We start from the raw sequence: 16,188 nt of genomic DNA on the forward strand, positions 1-16,188 counted from the left end.
TTGTTTTAACTGGATAACTTTGGAACTGTCAGCGCTGCTACCTCCGGGACCTCAGCTTACAGGGACGAAGATGAGGTGATGGAGGACGCGGTCACTTCTAATTCGGGTATGATCCCTGCCATACTATCTTTATTTTGGTTGATTCAACTACAACGCGTACCATTGGGTGATGTGACTTTAACGATTGAACTTTGCATAGATCCCAACGTTATTGACCTCCCTGATGATGATGAAGAGCCTGGGAGGCCTTCGACGAGGAAAAATAGGCGAGCTCCTGCAAGCGGGGCACTACAGACGACGCCGAGGGCGGAACCAGTTGTTCAGGACACTGGCGACGTCAATCGGGGTTCTGTTACCTTCGCTGAGCCACTGCCGAGTGCCCTACCTTCTTCGTCGACTGCTTAGGCCCCTGTCGACCCGCCTTCAGTTTTTGCGACCCATCATGTCCCAGAGGACGAAGTGAATGCTGCTAAGGAAGCCATATGCCAGGCGGGCATTATGATGGAGAAGATGAAGATGGTGCGGGACGCCAGCCAAGCCGCCTATGATGCCAGCTCGGCTCTCCAGAGCAACGTTCAGGTTAGTTGGTCGCCGCTTGTTCTGTTAGGATATGCTACCTGAAGATTCTTTCCGAAAACCTTTGCATCTGTACACCCATTGGGTGCGTCGATTGAATTTTTGGACTAGTGGGGGCACGCTGAGTGCACCCACTGGGGGTAGTCCCCGAGACTACGGTGGACTGCTGGCAGTCGACTGTAGTCTTTGTATTTTGCCGAATGTATAAACCAAACTGGTATTTTGTCTTTTCCACTCGGTCTGGTCGAGTGGGATCAGAATCGGTGGGGGCACGCTAAGTGCACCCACTGGGTGTAGTCCCCGAGACTACGGTGGACAGCTAGCAGTCGACTATAGTCTGAGTTCTACTTTCTCTCTTTCTGCCCCTTTTTTGGACTCGACTTCGGCGGGCCGATCGAGTGGGATCAGAACCGGTGGGGGCACGCTAAGTGCACCCACTGGGTGTAGTCCCCGAGACTATGGTGGACTGGGGTCGACCGTAGTCTTAGTATTTATTGCCTTTGTTGTTTTTTGCTGAAAAAATAACTTCACCCTTTGATTTCAGAAATCTTGTGATCTTGGAGCTCGCTTTGCTGACTTGGAGAAGCAGCAGATTCAACTAAACCTTGACTTGGAGCTGGCCAGGACAAAGCTGCAAAAGGTCAGAGAAGGCGCCGCAGGTAAGACGAGTATGTCGACTGGTCAGTTTTAGGCTTGAGTACCCTTCTGCTATTTCTGAATCAATCATCATTTCTTTCCAGAAAAACTGAGAGAAGCTCTGGCCAAGAAGGATCAGGATTTGGCCACTGCTCGTAAGGAGGCTGACGACAAGACCGCTCTGGCCGAACAGAAGCTGGCTTCGGTTGGCCAGTTGGAAGAAGAGAATACCAGGCTGAAGACCGCTCTGAATGACTCCAACAAGAAGTGCTCGCGCTGGAAGAAGGCGAATCTCGTCCAGGGCGAGAAAATGGAAGGCATTGCTCGCAGGAGGGATGATCTGGAGATCTATCTGAGAAGTCTTACCAAGAAGTTGTTCATCAAGCTTGAAGGTGCACATTCTGTTCCGACTGATTTTTTTGTGTTGACTCAGTGTACGAAAATTGACTTATCCTTGGATCGTGAATGCAGAGTTTTGCCAGAACTTTGAAGAGGAGACTGGGTGGATTGAACCAGGTTTGGATCCAATCAACTCTCCTGTGAAAGATGAAACTGCCATGAATCTGCTCCGTCTAGAATCTCGCATCGACAGTGCCGTGGACTACTAGGCTCGACTGAAGGTCGCCATGTCGCAGATTGACCTGGAACTTTGGCCAGAGGCTGTGCTCCAAAATGATATTGAGTCCCTGATGACTCGACTAAATGAAATCCCCGACTGAGTGCAGGAGTGGAAGAAGTCTGCTGCTCGGTGTGGTGCTGACGTGGCTCTGTCTTTGGTTCGTGTCCACTGCAAGGAGGTGCGGCAGGACAAACTGGCAGCAATCAAGGTCGCCAACACCCAGAAGCATGACTTCCGAACCTTTATGGAGACTTTCATCGCTGCAGCCACTCAGATAGCCAACGGCGTCGACCTGGATGAGTTCGTCGAGCCTGCCAGCCCTCCTCCCGCGGAGTGAACAAACTTTTATGTCCCACCTTAAATTTGCCTCGGAATGCCGAGTGGTTTTTGTAACCGTTTAAACTTTTTCGGGCTGCATGCCCGAGTACTTCGATCTGCGATCTGGAACCTTTGGAATTTACCCGAACTTGGTTTACCATTGAATATCTTTATGAATCTCCTGCTGAGTGAACCCATTCTTCATTTGAGACAACTTTTGCATTCGCAGCGCAGCTCCGAAGGAGAGGGAAGCAGTCGACCCATGTCTTGTATTTGTGGCGAAGCTCTCCAGGAGAAGGTGGTAGTCGACCCGCACTTCGTTACTGTAGAGCGGGATGAATCGCGCATTGTATTTGTGGCGAAGCTCCCCAGGAGAAGGTGGCAGTCAACCTTCCCCTCGTCGTCCTTGAGGAATGAGATGTGTTTCGTACTTAGGCGATTTCTGGACTGCGGCTAAGCCCCCGAGTGGGAGGATCGCTCTCCACTAGGTAGGATTTTTTTTCAAACTTAGGCGAGTGCCGGACTGCAGCTAAGTCTCTAAGTGAGAGAACTTAGGCAAGTACTGGACTGCAGCTAAGCCCCCGAGTGGGAGGATTGCTCTCCACTTGGTAGGATTTTTTTAAACTTAGGCGAGTGCCGGACTGCAGCTAAGTCTCTAAGTGAGAGAACTTAGGCGAGTACTGGACTACAGCTAAGCCCCGAGTGGGAGGATTGCTCTCCACTTGGTAGGATTTTTTTAAACTTAGGCGAGTACTAGGCTGCAGCTAAGCCCCCGAGTGGGAGGATTGCTCTCCACTTGGTAGGATTTTTTCGAACTTAGGCGAGTGCTGGACTGCAGCTAAGCCCCCGAGTGGGAGAACTTAGGCGAGTACTGGGCTGCAGCTAAGCCCTCGAGTGGGAGGATTGCTCTCCACTCGGTAGGATTTTTTCAAACTTAGGTGAGTGTTGGACTGCAACTAAGCCCCCGAGTGGGAGAACTTAGGCGAGTACTGGACTGCAGCTAAGCCCCCGAGTGGGAGGATTGCTCTCCACTCGGTAGGATTTTTTTCAAACTTAGGCGAGTGTTGGACTGCAACTAAGCCCCCGAGTGGGAGAACTTAGGCGAGTACTGGACTGCAGCTAAGTCCCTGAGGGGGAGGATTGCTCTCCACTCGGTAGGATTTTTTCAAACTTAGGCGAGTGCCGGACTGCAGTTAAGTCTCCTAGTGAGAGAACTTTAGGCGAGTACTGGACTGCAGCTAAGCCCCCGAGTGGGAGAATTGCTCTCTACTCGGTAGGATTTTTTCAAACTTAGGAGAGTGCCGGACTGCAGCTAAGTCTCTAAGTGAGAGAACTTAGGCGAGTGCTGGACTGCAGCTAAGCCCCTGAGTGGGACGATTGCTCTCCACTCGGTAGGATTTTTTCAAACTTAGGCGAGTGGCGGACGACAGCTAAGTCTCTAAGTGAGAGAACTTAGGCGAGTGCTGGACTGCAGCTAAGCCCCCGAGTGGGAGGATTGCTCTCCACTCGGTAGGATTTTTTCAAACTTAGGCGAAACGGATTCGCAGCTAAGCCCCCGAGTGGGAGGCTGGCTCGCCACTCGGTAGGAAACTGTTTTTACAAACTTAGGCGAAGCGGATTCGCAGCTAAGCCACCCACTGGGGGATTTCTTACGCAAACAAAAAACAATAATAATCACTGGGAAAATTATAACGCTTTTGTCTTTGATAAATAAACTACAGGAGTTTTTCTTATTACATCTCATCCGAGTGAGAATTTAAGTATAAAAGGGGCGGAGTAGCTCCGCATTCCTGGCTTGTGGCTCATCAATCTGGCGATCGACATTGTAGAGGTGGTATGCTCCATTGTGGAGGACTCTGGTGACTATGAAGTGGCCTTCCCAAGTAGGAGCGAGCTTGTGTGGTTTCTGCTGATCCACTCGGAGGACTAAGTCTCCTTCTTGGAAGGCTCGGCTCTTCACGTTTTTGGCATGGAATCACCGCAAGTCTTGCTGATAAATGGTCGATTGAATCAAGGCCATTTCTCTTTCTTCTTCTAGGAGGTCGACTGCGTCTTGCCGGGATTGTTCCGCTTCATCTTCTGAGTAGAGCTCGACTCTGGGAGCGTTGTGAAGCAGGTCACTCGGTAAGACTGCCTCGGCTCCATAGACTAGAAAGAATGGGGTTCTTCCGATCGATCGATTCGGGGTTGTCCTCAATCCTCAAAGGACTGATGGAAGCTCGTCGACCCATGCACCTGCTGCGTGCTTGAGATCGCGCATCAATCGGGGTTTCAGTCCTTTGAGAATTAGGCCGTTTGCCCTTTCTGCTTGCCCATATGACTGAGGGTGAGCGACCGAAGCATAGTCGACCCGAGTGCCCTGAGAGGCGCAAAAGGCCCTGAATTTGTCGGAATCGAAGTTTGACCCGTTGTCGGTGATGATGCTGTGCGGAACTCCATATCTGAATATCAACTCTCTGACGAAACTGATAGCGGTGCAAGAATCAAGATTCTTGATAGGATTGGCCTCAATCCATTTGGTGAACTTGTCGACTGCTACCAGCACATGAGTGAAGCCGCTGCTGCCTGTTCTCAGTGGTCCAACCATGTCTAACCCCCAAACAGCGAAGGGCCAAACGAGTGGAATGGTTTTCAGGGCCGACGCGGGCTTGTGTGGCATGTTGGAGTAATACTGACATCCTTCACATTTGTCGACTATCTCTTTGGCCATCTCATTGGCTCTTGGCCAGTAGAACCCCACTTGATATGCTTTAGCCACTATGGTCCCAGAGGACGCATGATGGCCACAGGTCCCCGAATGGATATCGTTACGGATCATCTGACCTTCTTCTGGTGTAATACACTTCTGGCCGACCCCAGTCGCGCTTTCTCTATATAACTATCCCTTTATGACTGTAAAGGCTTTGGATTGACGGACGATCTGTTGAACTTCTTCCTCATCTTCTGGGAGTTCTTTCCTTAGGATGTACGCGATGTACGGTTCCGTCCAGACGGGAGTGATAACCAGGACTTCCATGATCAAGTCGACCATAGCTGGCACTTCGACTTCAGCCGGATCCATGGCACTTTTTGGCTGCGGGGCCTCTTCAGTGAAGGGATCGTCCTGGACTGATGGTGTGTGGATGTGTTCCAGAAACACATTGCTGGGAATGGCTTCTCTTTTGGAACCTATTTTTGCCAGATCATCAGCTGCTTGAATTTTCAGTCGGGGTATGTGATGAAGCTCTAACCCCTCGTATTTCTTCTCCAGTTTTCTCACTGCATTGCAATAACCAGTCATGGCTGGACTTCTGACATCCCATTCCTTCATCACTTGGTTGATCACCAAATCTGAGTCGCCATAGACCATGAGGCGACGGACGCCGAGTGAAATGGCCATGCGCAACCCATATACAAGTGCTTCGTATTCTGCCTCGTTGTTAGAGGAATCAAAGTGGATTTGAAGAACATATCTGAGTTTATCTCCTCTGGGAGAGACCAACACCCCTCCGGCTCCAGAACCATTTATCATCTTGGTACCGTCAAAGAACATGGTCCAGTGCTCCGAGTGGACCTGAGTCGGCAGTTGCTGTTCAATCCACTTGGCGACGAAATCCGCGATTGCCTGGGACTTGATAGCTTTCTTTGCCTCAAACTTGATATCTAGAGGAAGGAGCTCAATCGCCCATTTTGCCACTCGACCAGTTGCGTCCCTGTTATGCAAGATCTCTGACAACGGAGCGTCGCTGACGACTGTAATGGAATGATCAGAGAAGTAGTGGGCAACTTTCTTTGTGGTCATATAAATCCCATATACGAGCTTCTGATAATGAGGATATCTTTGCTTCGATGGGGTCAAGACTTCAGAAATATAATACACTGGGCGCTGAAATTTGAAGGTTTTCCCTTCTTCTTCCCGCTCGACCGTGAGTACCGTACTGACGACTTTTCTTGTGGCTGCAATGTAAAGCAGCAAAGGCTCCTTGCTGATTGGGGCAGCAAGCACCGGCTGGGTGGAGAGCAGAGCTTTGAGTTCTGCGAACGCTGCGTCAGCTTCAGGAGTCCACTCGAACTTGTCAGATTTCTTCATCAATCGGTAAAGAGGTAATGCCCTTTCACCGAGACGAGATATGAATCGACTTAGGGCGGCCAAGCAACCAGTAAGCTTCTGAACATTGTGCACTCGCACAGGACTTTTCATTCGAAGTATAGTACCAACTTTTTCTGGATTGGCGTCGATTCCCCGTTCGGAAACCAGAAAACCGAGTAACTGTCCGCCAGGAACCCCGAATGTGCATTTTGATGGATTAAGCTTGATATCAAACCTTCTAAGGTTGGCAAAGGTTTCAGCAAGGTCAGTCAACAGGTCGGAACCCTTCCGTGACTTGACCACAATATCATCCATGTACGCCTCCACATTCCGACTGATTTGGGTGAGCAAACACTTCTGAATCATCCTCATGAATGTGGCTCCAGCATTCTTGAGGCCGAATGGCATGGTAACATAACAGAAGCACCCGAATGGAGTGATGAAAGCTGTTTTGATCTCGTCAGGTCCATACAGACGGATCTGATGGTACCCGGAATAGGCGTCTAAAAAAGATAGTCGCTCACATCCCACAGTCGAGTCGACTATCTAGTCGATGCGGGGGAGAGGAAAATGGTCTTTCGGGCAGGCCCGATTGATATGTTTAAAGTCAATGCACATGTGAAGTGACTTGTCCTTCTTGGGGACCATGACAACATTGGCGAGCCACTCGGAGTGGTAGATTTCTCGGATGAACTCTGCCGCTAAGAGCCGAGCTACCTCTTTGCCAATGGCCTTTCTCTTCTGGACGGTAGACCGTCGGAGATGTTCCTTGACAGGTTTTATTTTTGAGTCGACTCTCAGGCGATGCTCAGCCAGCTCCCTGGGAACACCTGGCATGTCAGAAGGCTTCCATGCGAAAATGTCCCAGTTCTCATGGATGAACTGGATGAGCGCTTCTTCCTATTTGGAGTCGAGTGTTGTCGAGATATGAGTCGGAGCAGCGCCGGGATCGGTCGGCTGGATGTGAGCTGTCTTCGTATCGCCAGTCGACTGGAAAGCCGATTCTGTGGCCGGCTTCTTGGCTCGCAACAAATCACTCGGGTCTGCAGTCTTCTGGTATTCCTGCAACTCCACCACTGCCATCTGAGCATCAGCGATCTTCGAACCTTTCTGAAAACATTCTTCCGTTTTTTCTGATTGCTTGTAATAGTGATCACACCTTTGGGGCCAGGCATCTTCAATTTGAGATACACATAACATGGTCGGGCCATGAAGCGTGCATAAGCCGGTCTGCCCAAAATAGCGTGGTAGGCACTCTGGAAGTCTAAAACTTCAAATGTCAACTTTTCCTTGCGGTAATTCTTGGAATCACCAAAAACCACATCAAGAGCAATCTGGCCGAGTGATTCAGCCTTCTTCCCAGGAATGACTCCATGGAAACTCATGTTGCTGGCACTGAGTCTGGACATCGGAATGCCCATCCCTTTCAACGTCTCAGCATATAATATGTTCAAACCACTGCCACCATCCATCAAGACTTTGTTCAGTCGAGTGCCTTCAACCACTGGGTCAACCACCAGAGCTTGCCTCCCAGGGGTGGCAATATGCGTTGGGTGATCAGACTGGTCGAACGTGATGGCAGTCTGAGACCATTTCAAATAACTTGGTGTTGCCGGAGCAACCATATTCACCTCTCGGTTGATGACTTTCAGTCAACTTTTGCTCTCAACATCAGCAAAAATCATCAGGGTGGAGTTGACTTGGGGGTATCCATCGTCGCTATCTTCTTTGTCCTCAATTTTGTTTGACTCCTTTTCTTTATCTTTGGGCTGCTTGCCGTGGAACTGCTGGATCAAGAGTCGACACTGTCGAGTGGTATGTTTCAGGTAAATGAAATTACCCTCTTCATCTTTCTTTGTGTGGACGAGGCATGGCAAGTCCAACACATCATTTCCGTCCTGGTCTTTAACCTTTTTAGGGTTCCAGGTCCCTTTAGGTTTCCATTTAAACTTTCCTTGGGTTAAAGCCAAGGCTTCCCCGGGAGCCGCTGGCTCGGCTTTCCGCTTCTGTTTCCGATTGGAATTGCCCCCGGGTTCTTGGGCGATTGACTTGAGTTTGCCACTCCTGAGCCGATCTTCATCTTCGCCATTAGCGTACTTGGTGGAAATCTCCATCATCCGATTCAGGGACATATCCCCAGTTCGACCGAATTTCAAATTCAGTTCTCTATACTTGACGCCTTCCTTGAAGGCACAAACTGCTTGGTGGTCAGGCACATTCTCCACCGAGTGATGTAACGTGATCCACCTCTGGATGTAATCCCTCAAAGTTTCATTTGGCTTCTGTACACAAGACCGCAGTTCCGTCAGTCCTGCCGGCCGCTTGCACGTACCTTCAAATGTGGTGACGAACAGTCGGGAGAGATCCTCCCAAGTGTAAATGCTGCTAGGTGCTAACTGGTTCAGCCATGCTCTGGCCGAGCCCTCCAACATGAGAGGGAGGTGTTTCATGGCCACTTCATCATTGCCGCCGCCGATCTGGACGGCCACTCGGTAATCTTCAAGCCAAGTATCGGGCTTGGACTCGCCAGTGTACTTACTGACTCCAGTCGCCAACCTGAAGTTGGGAGGAATCACAGCGGCCCTGATGGCCCTACTAAAGCATTCTGGCCCCGAAACATGCACTCTGCTGCTGGTAGGTGCATCTCTGTCGTGACCTTCTCGGTGAGCCCTGTTCCTGTCAACCAAACCCTGGACGAGAATGGATCTCGCGTCAAAGTCTGGCCCTTTGGGGTCGACTGGAATCGTTCGCCCACCACTATGAGGGCGCCTGTCATCCTGCCGGCGAGGCACATACGACCCGCTCCTCGGGGGAGGCGTGGGCACTCGACGTCGACCGTCACGATCGACTCGGTGATCATACTGCTCATGGTTCCCATACTGGTCGCGCCGGTCTCCACGTCCCTCACGCCTCGGGGGCGATCTCGGGCTGTGAGCCGACTGGACTGTGTCCGCGGTGACGGATCTGCTGTGAATCTTGTTCCGCGACTGAGAAACATCGGAATTCTGATCTCCTGCTGCCCGGAGTAACGCTCTGATCTGCAGCAAGCCTCTGCCAGCCTCCGACTGGGAGGCTGAATCGACTCTGCTATGCGGGCTGCAGCTGCAAAATTCTGAATCGGAGTTCGATATACCTGCGGGGGCGGGAAGAGCTGACGTCGACTAGATTCGGGAATCCGTTGTCGCGCACACTCGTCGAGTGCTCGCTGGAGGTTCTCCAGTCGAGTGCACTCAGCTAAGTTTGCCAGGCGCGCGTCCTCCAAGGCACGAGCCTCGGGGGTCTCTCCAACGATAGGAGTGTGCAGTGCATCCATGTTTCTGCGGAGCCAGTCGACAGGTCAAACAGGCCGTAGAGGGATTCGTCGGGCTCGATCGCCGCGACCTGGGGGTGGCCGACTGACGCGCCACCGCGTGCCTCACCCACCGCTGAAGTCTCGACCGACTGGAACGCTTGCGCCGACAGGAAACGGGGAGTGAGGACAACACAGGAGCAGACCGATAGGGGGTCGACGGTTCCCGCAGGAGAACGCTGTGGACGCACGCGCTAAAGTGCGTTGCCCCGTGAGCAGGGAGTGCGTCCACGTCGAGTGAAGCCTCCCGGAGCCAAGCAGAGTCGTCGACGATGAACGTGAGCGCGCCGAGACGGATCTCGCGGCCCTCCACCGAAACTCCGCCGAAGACCATGATGATTCGGGTCGGAAAAAGTCGCAACTTCTCCAACAAACGCTAAAACACCTGCCCCAAGGTGGGCGCCAACTGTCGTGGTTCTAAGTCTGACAGTAGTGTAGGGGGTAAGTATGGAGAGGCAAGATCTTAGCTGTGGGGAAGTTGTAAGCACGCAAGGTTTACGAGTTCAGGCCCTTCTCGGAGGAAGTAATAACCCTACGTCTCGGAGCCCGGAGGCGGTCGACTGGATTGTATGAATATGGGTTACAGAGGTGCGAACCCTTGTCTCGGAGGAGGGGTTGGCTTATATAGAGTGCGCCAGGACCCCGGCCAGCCCATGTTACAAAGGGTTCAATGTAAATTAAGGCAGAGCGTTACTGGTAACGCTAGTAATAAAGTGATATGATGACCATAAAAGCTATTTAATGGCCGACCGTTAGCGTGCGGAGTGACTTCAGGTCTCCTCGCCGTCGAGTGGTTGGATCTTGGTCGAGTGATTGTTGCTTGGTCGAGCGTCTTCGAGTTTGTCGAGTGGAACACCGCCAAGTCGATTGAAAGGTGGTTTCTTCTAGAGATGTCCTTGGGTAGAGCAGTTAGGACAGGCCCATGACCCTACCCTAGGTACATAGCTTCATCAGGTCCCAAAATATAGATTTCTTACGGGATCGTGATACGACCCGGTACTAAAGGTGGACGAAGGTCTATGTAGGACGACCTTTAGTACCGGTTCGTGATACGACCCGGTACTAAAGGTGCTGGAGGGGCCCCGGACCGACAACATCCTGCCACCACTCACTTTAGTACCGGTTCGTGGCACGAACCGGTGCTAAAGGTTCACCACGAACCGGTACTAATGATGTCCGCCCGCCTAGCCGTTGAAACCGGCACTAATGGACACATTAGTGCCGGCTCAAATTCAAACCGGCACTAATGTGCATCACATTTGACACTTTTTCTACTAGTGTGTTGCCATCGAGGATAAAAAGATGGGGTTTATATCATATTGCTTGAGATTATCCCTCTACATCATGTCATCTTGCCTAATGCGTTACTCCGTTCTTATGAACTTAATACTCTAGATGCATGCTGGATAGCGGTCGATGTGTCGAGTAATAGTAGTAGATGCAGAATCGTTTTGGCCTACTTGACACGGACGTGATGCCTATATTCATGATCATTGCCTTAGATATCATCATAACTATGCGCCTTTCTATCAGTTGCTCGGCAGTAATTTGTTCACCCACCGTAATAGATGCTATCTTGAGAGAAGCCACTAATGAAACCTATGGCCCCGGGTCTACTTTACATCATATAAGTTTCCAATCTAGATTCTAGTTTACTATCTATTTTGCAATCTTTATTTTCCAATCAATACCACAAAAATACCAACAATATTTATCCTATTATCTCTATCATGTCTCACTTTCGTAAGTGACCGCGAAGGGATTGACAACCCATTTATCGCGTTGGTTGCGAGGTTCTTGTTTGTTTGTGCAGGTACTAGGCGACTTGCGTGTAGTCTCCTACTGGATTGATACCTTTGTTCTCAAAAATTGAGAGAAATACTTACGCTACTTTGCTGCATCATCCTTTCCTCTTCAAGGGAAAACCAACGCATGCTCAAGAGGTAGCAGGCTCCCTGTTCAGTACTTCTTTGGCCCACTGGATGTCTTCTGGTTCCAAAAAAAATCCACAAAAAGTATCATTGTGTTTGGACTCCGTTTGCTATTGATTTCCTATGATGTAAAAAACATGCAAAAAACAGCAACTCGCACTGGGCACTATGTCAACAGGTTAGTACAAAAAAATGATATAAAATGACTATAAAATGATTGTAAAACATCCAAGAATGATAATATAATAGCATGGAACAATAAAAAATTATAGATACGTTGGACACGTATCACAGGGTCGCAAGGAGGAAGAAGCGGTCGGTGCAGCGTCGCAGTGGTCCTCGGCTCCAGCTGGTGGTCGTAGTCGACGTAGTGGTCGATGGCGGCCCTCCTGGCGTGAGCAGGGACGGCGGGAGGCTAAGTGGGCGCGTGGGCGTCAACAGCCATGGCGGCAGTGCGGTCGGGTGCTGCGGATCTGGAGGAATGGAGAGAGCGCGAGAGGGAGAGCGAGAGCGAGGGGGGTGGACGAGTCGGCGAGGTGAGTGGGAGGGGAGCCCGAGGCGTCGCCCTTATCCCCTCAACGGCAAGGACGGCGAGGCGGTCCGGTGGGGACGCGCTCGGTCGCCTCGGTTGGCTTCCCCCTGTAGCGGGGTGCACGACAATGGGGAGGGGCAGGCTGGGCTGCTGGGCTGGCCTGGCACTGTGCGGGGCCGTGGCACAGTGCCACTTCTTCTTTTTCTTTTTCTTTTAAAACAAAATTATTTTAGTTTTATAAAATATAAAACTTGCACCTAATCTAGTATTTCAAATTAGGCCACTGCCACACGAAGTTTAGCACTTATTTCAATTAGTGTGGAATTTTTTATAATTTAAAAGCAATAAAAATATTATTCTGCCCTCTATTTTAATTGTTTTAGAGCATTAATCCATTTTATAAAATATACTTTTACCATGACAATCATCCAGTGATTATTTGCAACACTTTGGACATTTTTGTTTTCATGTTTATGAATTTCTTTATTTCACTTATGCTTTGAATTTGAATTCAAAGTGAAATTTGAAATGAGATATTGATCAAGATGGTCAAGCGTTGTTTAGCAAAATGATTTAGCTTAATCAGAGAGGGTTATTGTAGCTCATTACATAGGGGTGTTATAACTCTCCTCCTCTTAAAGGAATTCCCATCCCGAGAATTAAGAGGTAGAAGGTAAAAGATCGAGGTATTCCGCACGAAGATTATCCTCGTATTCCCAAGTGGCTTCATCTTCAGTATGATTCGATAACTGCACTTTGACGAACTTGATAACCTTCTGACGAGTTCAACGTTCAGCTTCTTCTAGAATGCGGATCAGATGCTCTTTGTAAGTGAGGTCATCTTGCATTTCGATCAATTCAGGATCCACTTCACGGTGCGGGTCCTTGAAGCAGCGACGAACATGCATTGCATTCATTTACAAACAAAAAAATAAATACATATATTCATAAAAAATCTATATATATCCATCAAAAAGGTATTCTGTTTTTTTGCGGGAAACTATCCAAACTTTACATATAATCCATAGATGCATATATATTATCCATATCCATCATATGTCATTTGTTGGCGTCGAGGTAGGAGGGGTGGTCGGTCGACAGCAAATTGTGTAGATGACGAGGTTGTAGTGGCGGCCGGCGGCAAGCTTGGGGTCGGAGCCGTGCGGTAAGGAGGCTGCGAGCAGCCTCGGTCAATGCCTGATCCCACGGTTGGCTAGCACGGCGGCGACCGGTGGGTACGTAGCCGGCGGCGCCGGCGGTTGGTGGTACCGGAGAAGGTCTTCTTGAGCCTAGAGCCCCTCGCCTCCCACGCAGCGCGGTACCGTCTTCGACTCGAACTCGGGAATACCTGCTTGACTCAAACTCGGCAACTCGTACGGTCGTGCCCTATAGTATAAATGCGAAGTCTAGGGTCAAAACTCACACGTCGATTGATTTCGAGTTGCCGGCTCTGGCTGCGGTCCACCGAGTACGATGCGCATCTCTTTGCCTTGGGACGTCGATGTCGATGGTCTACAATCACAAGTCTATCCATTTGCAGTGGGACGTCGTCGTCTCAGCGAGGCTGATGGCTGCTGCTCCGGCAGCATCCTGGAGATCCCCAATGAGATGCTACAGGAAATCCTGATGAAGCTGCCGACCAAGGACGTGGCCCGGTCCTGCTGCGTCTCCCGGCAGTGGCGCAGCGTCGTCAGGGACCCCTCCTTCCGCAAGCTCCACGCAGCGAGTCATGCCGCGCTCTCTGCAGAGGCCGAGTTCTTGCTCCTATCCGGTGTACTATGCGAGCTCAGCCAGAGCATGAAGACGGGCGTCTTCAGCTTATCCTCGGACAAACCCATGTGCTTCATCGCCAAGCCCCACAGCGACGGCCTCGTCAACATCTGCAACGGCCTCCTCTGCTTCGTGCTAGAGGACCGAAAGGGTCAGACGCCGGTGGTGGTGTGCAACCCCGTCACCGGCGAGACGCTGGCGCTTCCCACGGCCCCTCCGCTCAGCAACAAGAACCATGTGTATTTCTTCGTCTTTGGGTTCAGTCCGCCCACCAACGAGTACAAGCTGTTCCGCTTCTCTTTTCCGCCATACTCGTACTCCTCCGAGCGGGTGGACGTGGACGTCTACACCTTGGGTGACGCCCGCAGGGGGCGCAAAGACTCGTTCCTCTCACCCTCACGCCCACCAAACAGAAGAAACAGCATTTTCAGCGCCAGTGATGATCGATGGTAAACTTCACGTGGTCACCAAAGGCTGGAATGCACCCATGGGAGAGGAGGCTGCCGGAGTACTGGTAGTGGACGTGCCTGCCGAGACGTCCCGCGTTTACCCTCTCCCGAACGATCTCGCGACATATCGATATGATAATCCACTGGCCTTTGAGCTGAAGGGGCGTCTGTGCCTCGCCGCACACATGGTCAGCGGTGGTCGCCCCAAGGCCATCCGCTTCTGGGTCATGAGCATGGAGAACAAGGAATCGGACGGCGAGAAGGAGCCGCACTGGGATTTGCGCTACAGCTTCTTCATGGAAGTGGAACATCCCTTCAACACCCGAAGGCCGTGGAGCAGGGTACCGTGGAGTGCGTGGTTTCAATATGAGACACTCTGCTACACGCGCAGCGACACCTTGCACAGGTATGACACGAGGTCGTCCATTCCTGACCACGGTCGATTGCTACAGTGGAACAAACAGCTCCAGACGGCTACAATATCATACGAATGGCGATGGATGATCCGTCGGGGTTACTGTCCCACTCTGCTCTCGCCACGCGTCTTTGAATTGCCGCCGTCCCAAGACGAGACAATGATGGACATATGCTCCTAAGGAATTGTGGTTTATCCTAAGTTTTTTGTCTGGGTTTTCTAATTAAATTTTGAATAATGTACCAGGATTGAAATTTGTACCGTGTTTGATTATTCTGTACCACCATTTTGCTGCTGAGCATGAAAACAATTTTCGAACATCCTTTAGGCCTTGTTTGGCACAAGCTTTTTTTCAGCCCCCAAGGAGTTGGGGATTGTAGGGGATTTGGTGATCCCCTTCCCTTCACCCAATTTTTGAAATCCCCCACATTCCCTTGCACATACAAATATTGTTTCACAGGGGGGGATTGCCTTAATTTGTACTACTCCCTCAATTCTAAAATATAGTGCACCCGCGTTTTTCGAGGTCCAACTTTGAGCATAAATTTAACCAGCGAGACCAACTGCGGCAGGAGAAAAAAATTATATAATTGAAAACTTCTTTTGAATACGAATTTACTGATATAACTTATGCTCCCGCCGCAGTCGGTCTTGTTGGTTAAATTTATGGTCAAAGTTGAAGCACGAAAATAGAGGAAGCACTATATTTTGGAACGGACGGAGTATTGGATAATCAAAATAAAAAATGTGATCTTTGTAGATCATCACAGCAACTACATAATTCTGCATGATTTAGAATCAATATGTCATCATAACAACACCACTTCACCACAGCCATAACATAATTTTGGGACAAAGATTATTGGATAATTAAAATTAAAATGTGATCTTTGCGTCACAACAACAACAACATAATTTTGCGTGACTTAATTTTGCAACAACATAATTTTGCAGATCATCACAACAACAACATAATTTTGGATCACATTCACAACATAATTTTGCAACAATGATAATGCAACATAGCCACACAATAACTTGCCCTTTGATGATGTTTACATCCATCTGATAATGCAAGAGGATACTATAAGCAACTTTTTGGGCCTCCAGAGGATAACTTTGTGTCCTTAGATGAGTCCATGGTTGAGGATGTCCCTCAACATGTGGCGGACGAGAATGATATTTTAACTGCCCCATTTACGGAGAATGAGGTGTTTGAGGCCATTTCACAAATGAAGAACAATAAGGCTCCAGGGCCGGATGGTTTTCCGGCGGAGTTTTATAAAAAGTGTTGGCCCATTATCAAAGGGGGTCTGCTTCCGATGTTCCATGATTTTTTTCTCTGGACAGCTTCAGTTGTTTTAATTAAATTTTGGAACGATAACTTTACTGCCTAAGAAGACAGAGGCTGTTCGTATTGAGTAGTTTAGGCCAATCTGTCTTCTTAATGTAAGTTTCAAAATTTTCATCAAGGTCGGTACCAATAGACTCACACAGATTGCTCACTCTGTGGTTCAACCATCC

General features: G+C 49.8%; 1 protein-coding gene across 1 annotated transcript; it reads left to right on the forward strand.

The window, feature by feature from the left end:
* The first annotated feature begins 13,503 nt into the window (after window positions 1–13,503).
* On the forward strand, window positions 13,504–14,253 carry LOC147983992 (putative F-box protein At1g53370). The gene has a single exon (XM_087540941.1). The coding sequence runs from the start codon at window positions 13,504–13,506 to the stop codon at window positions 14,251–14,253; it is 750 nt and encodes a 249-aa protein (XP_087397067.1).
* Window positions 14,254–16,188: the final 1,935 nt, after the last annotated feature.

The sequence above is a fragment of the Triticum urartu genome, chromosome 2A, assembly GCF_056163025.1.
Source record: "Triticum urartu cultivar PI428250 chromosome 2A, HENAU_Tu73, whole genome shotgun sequence".
In the NCBI taxonomy this organism is placed as follows: Eukaryota; Viridiplantae; Streptophyta; class Magnoliopsida; order Poales; family Poaceae; genus Triticum; species Triticum urartu.

Coding starts and splice junctions, on each gene's coding strand:
- LOC147983992 (XM_087540941.1), top strand. CDS start 13,504: ATGCGCATCTCTTTGCCTTGGGACGTCGATGTCGATGGTCTACAATCA.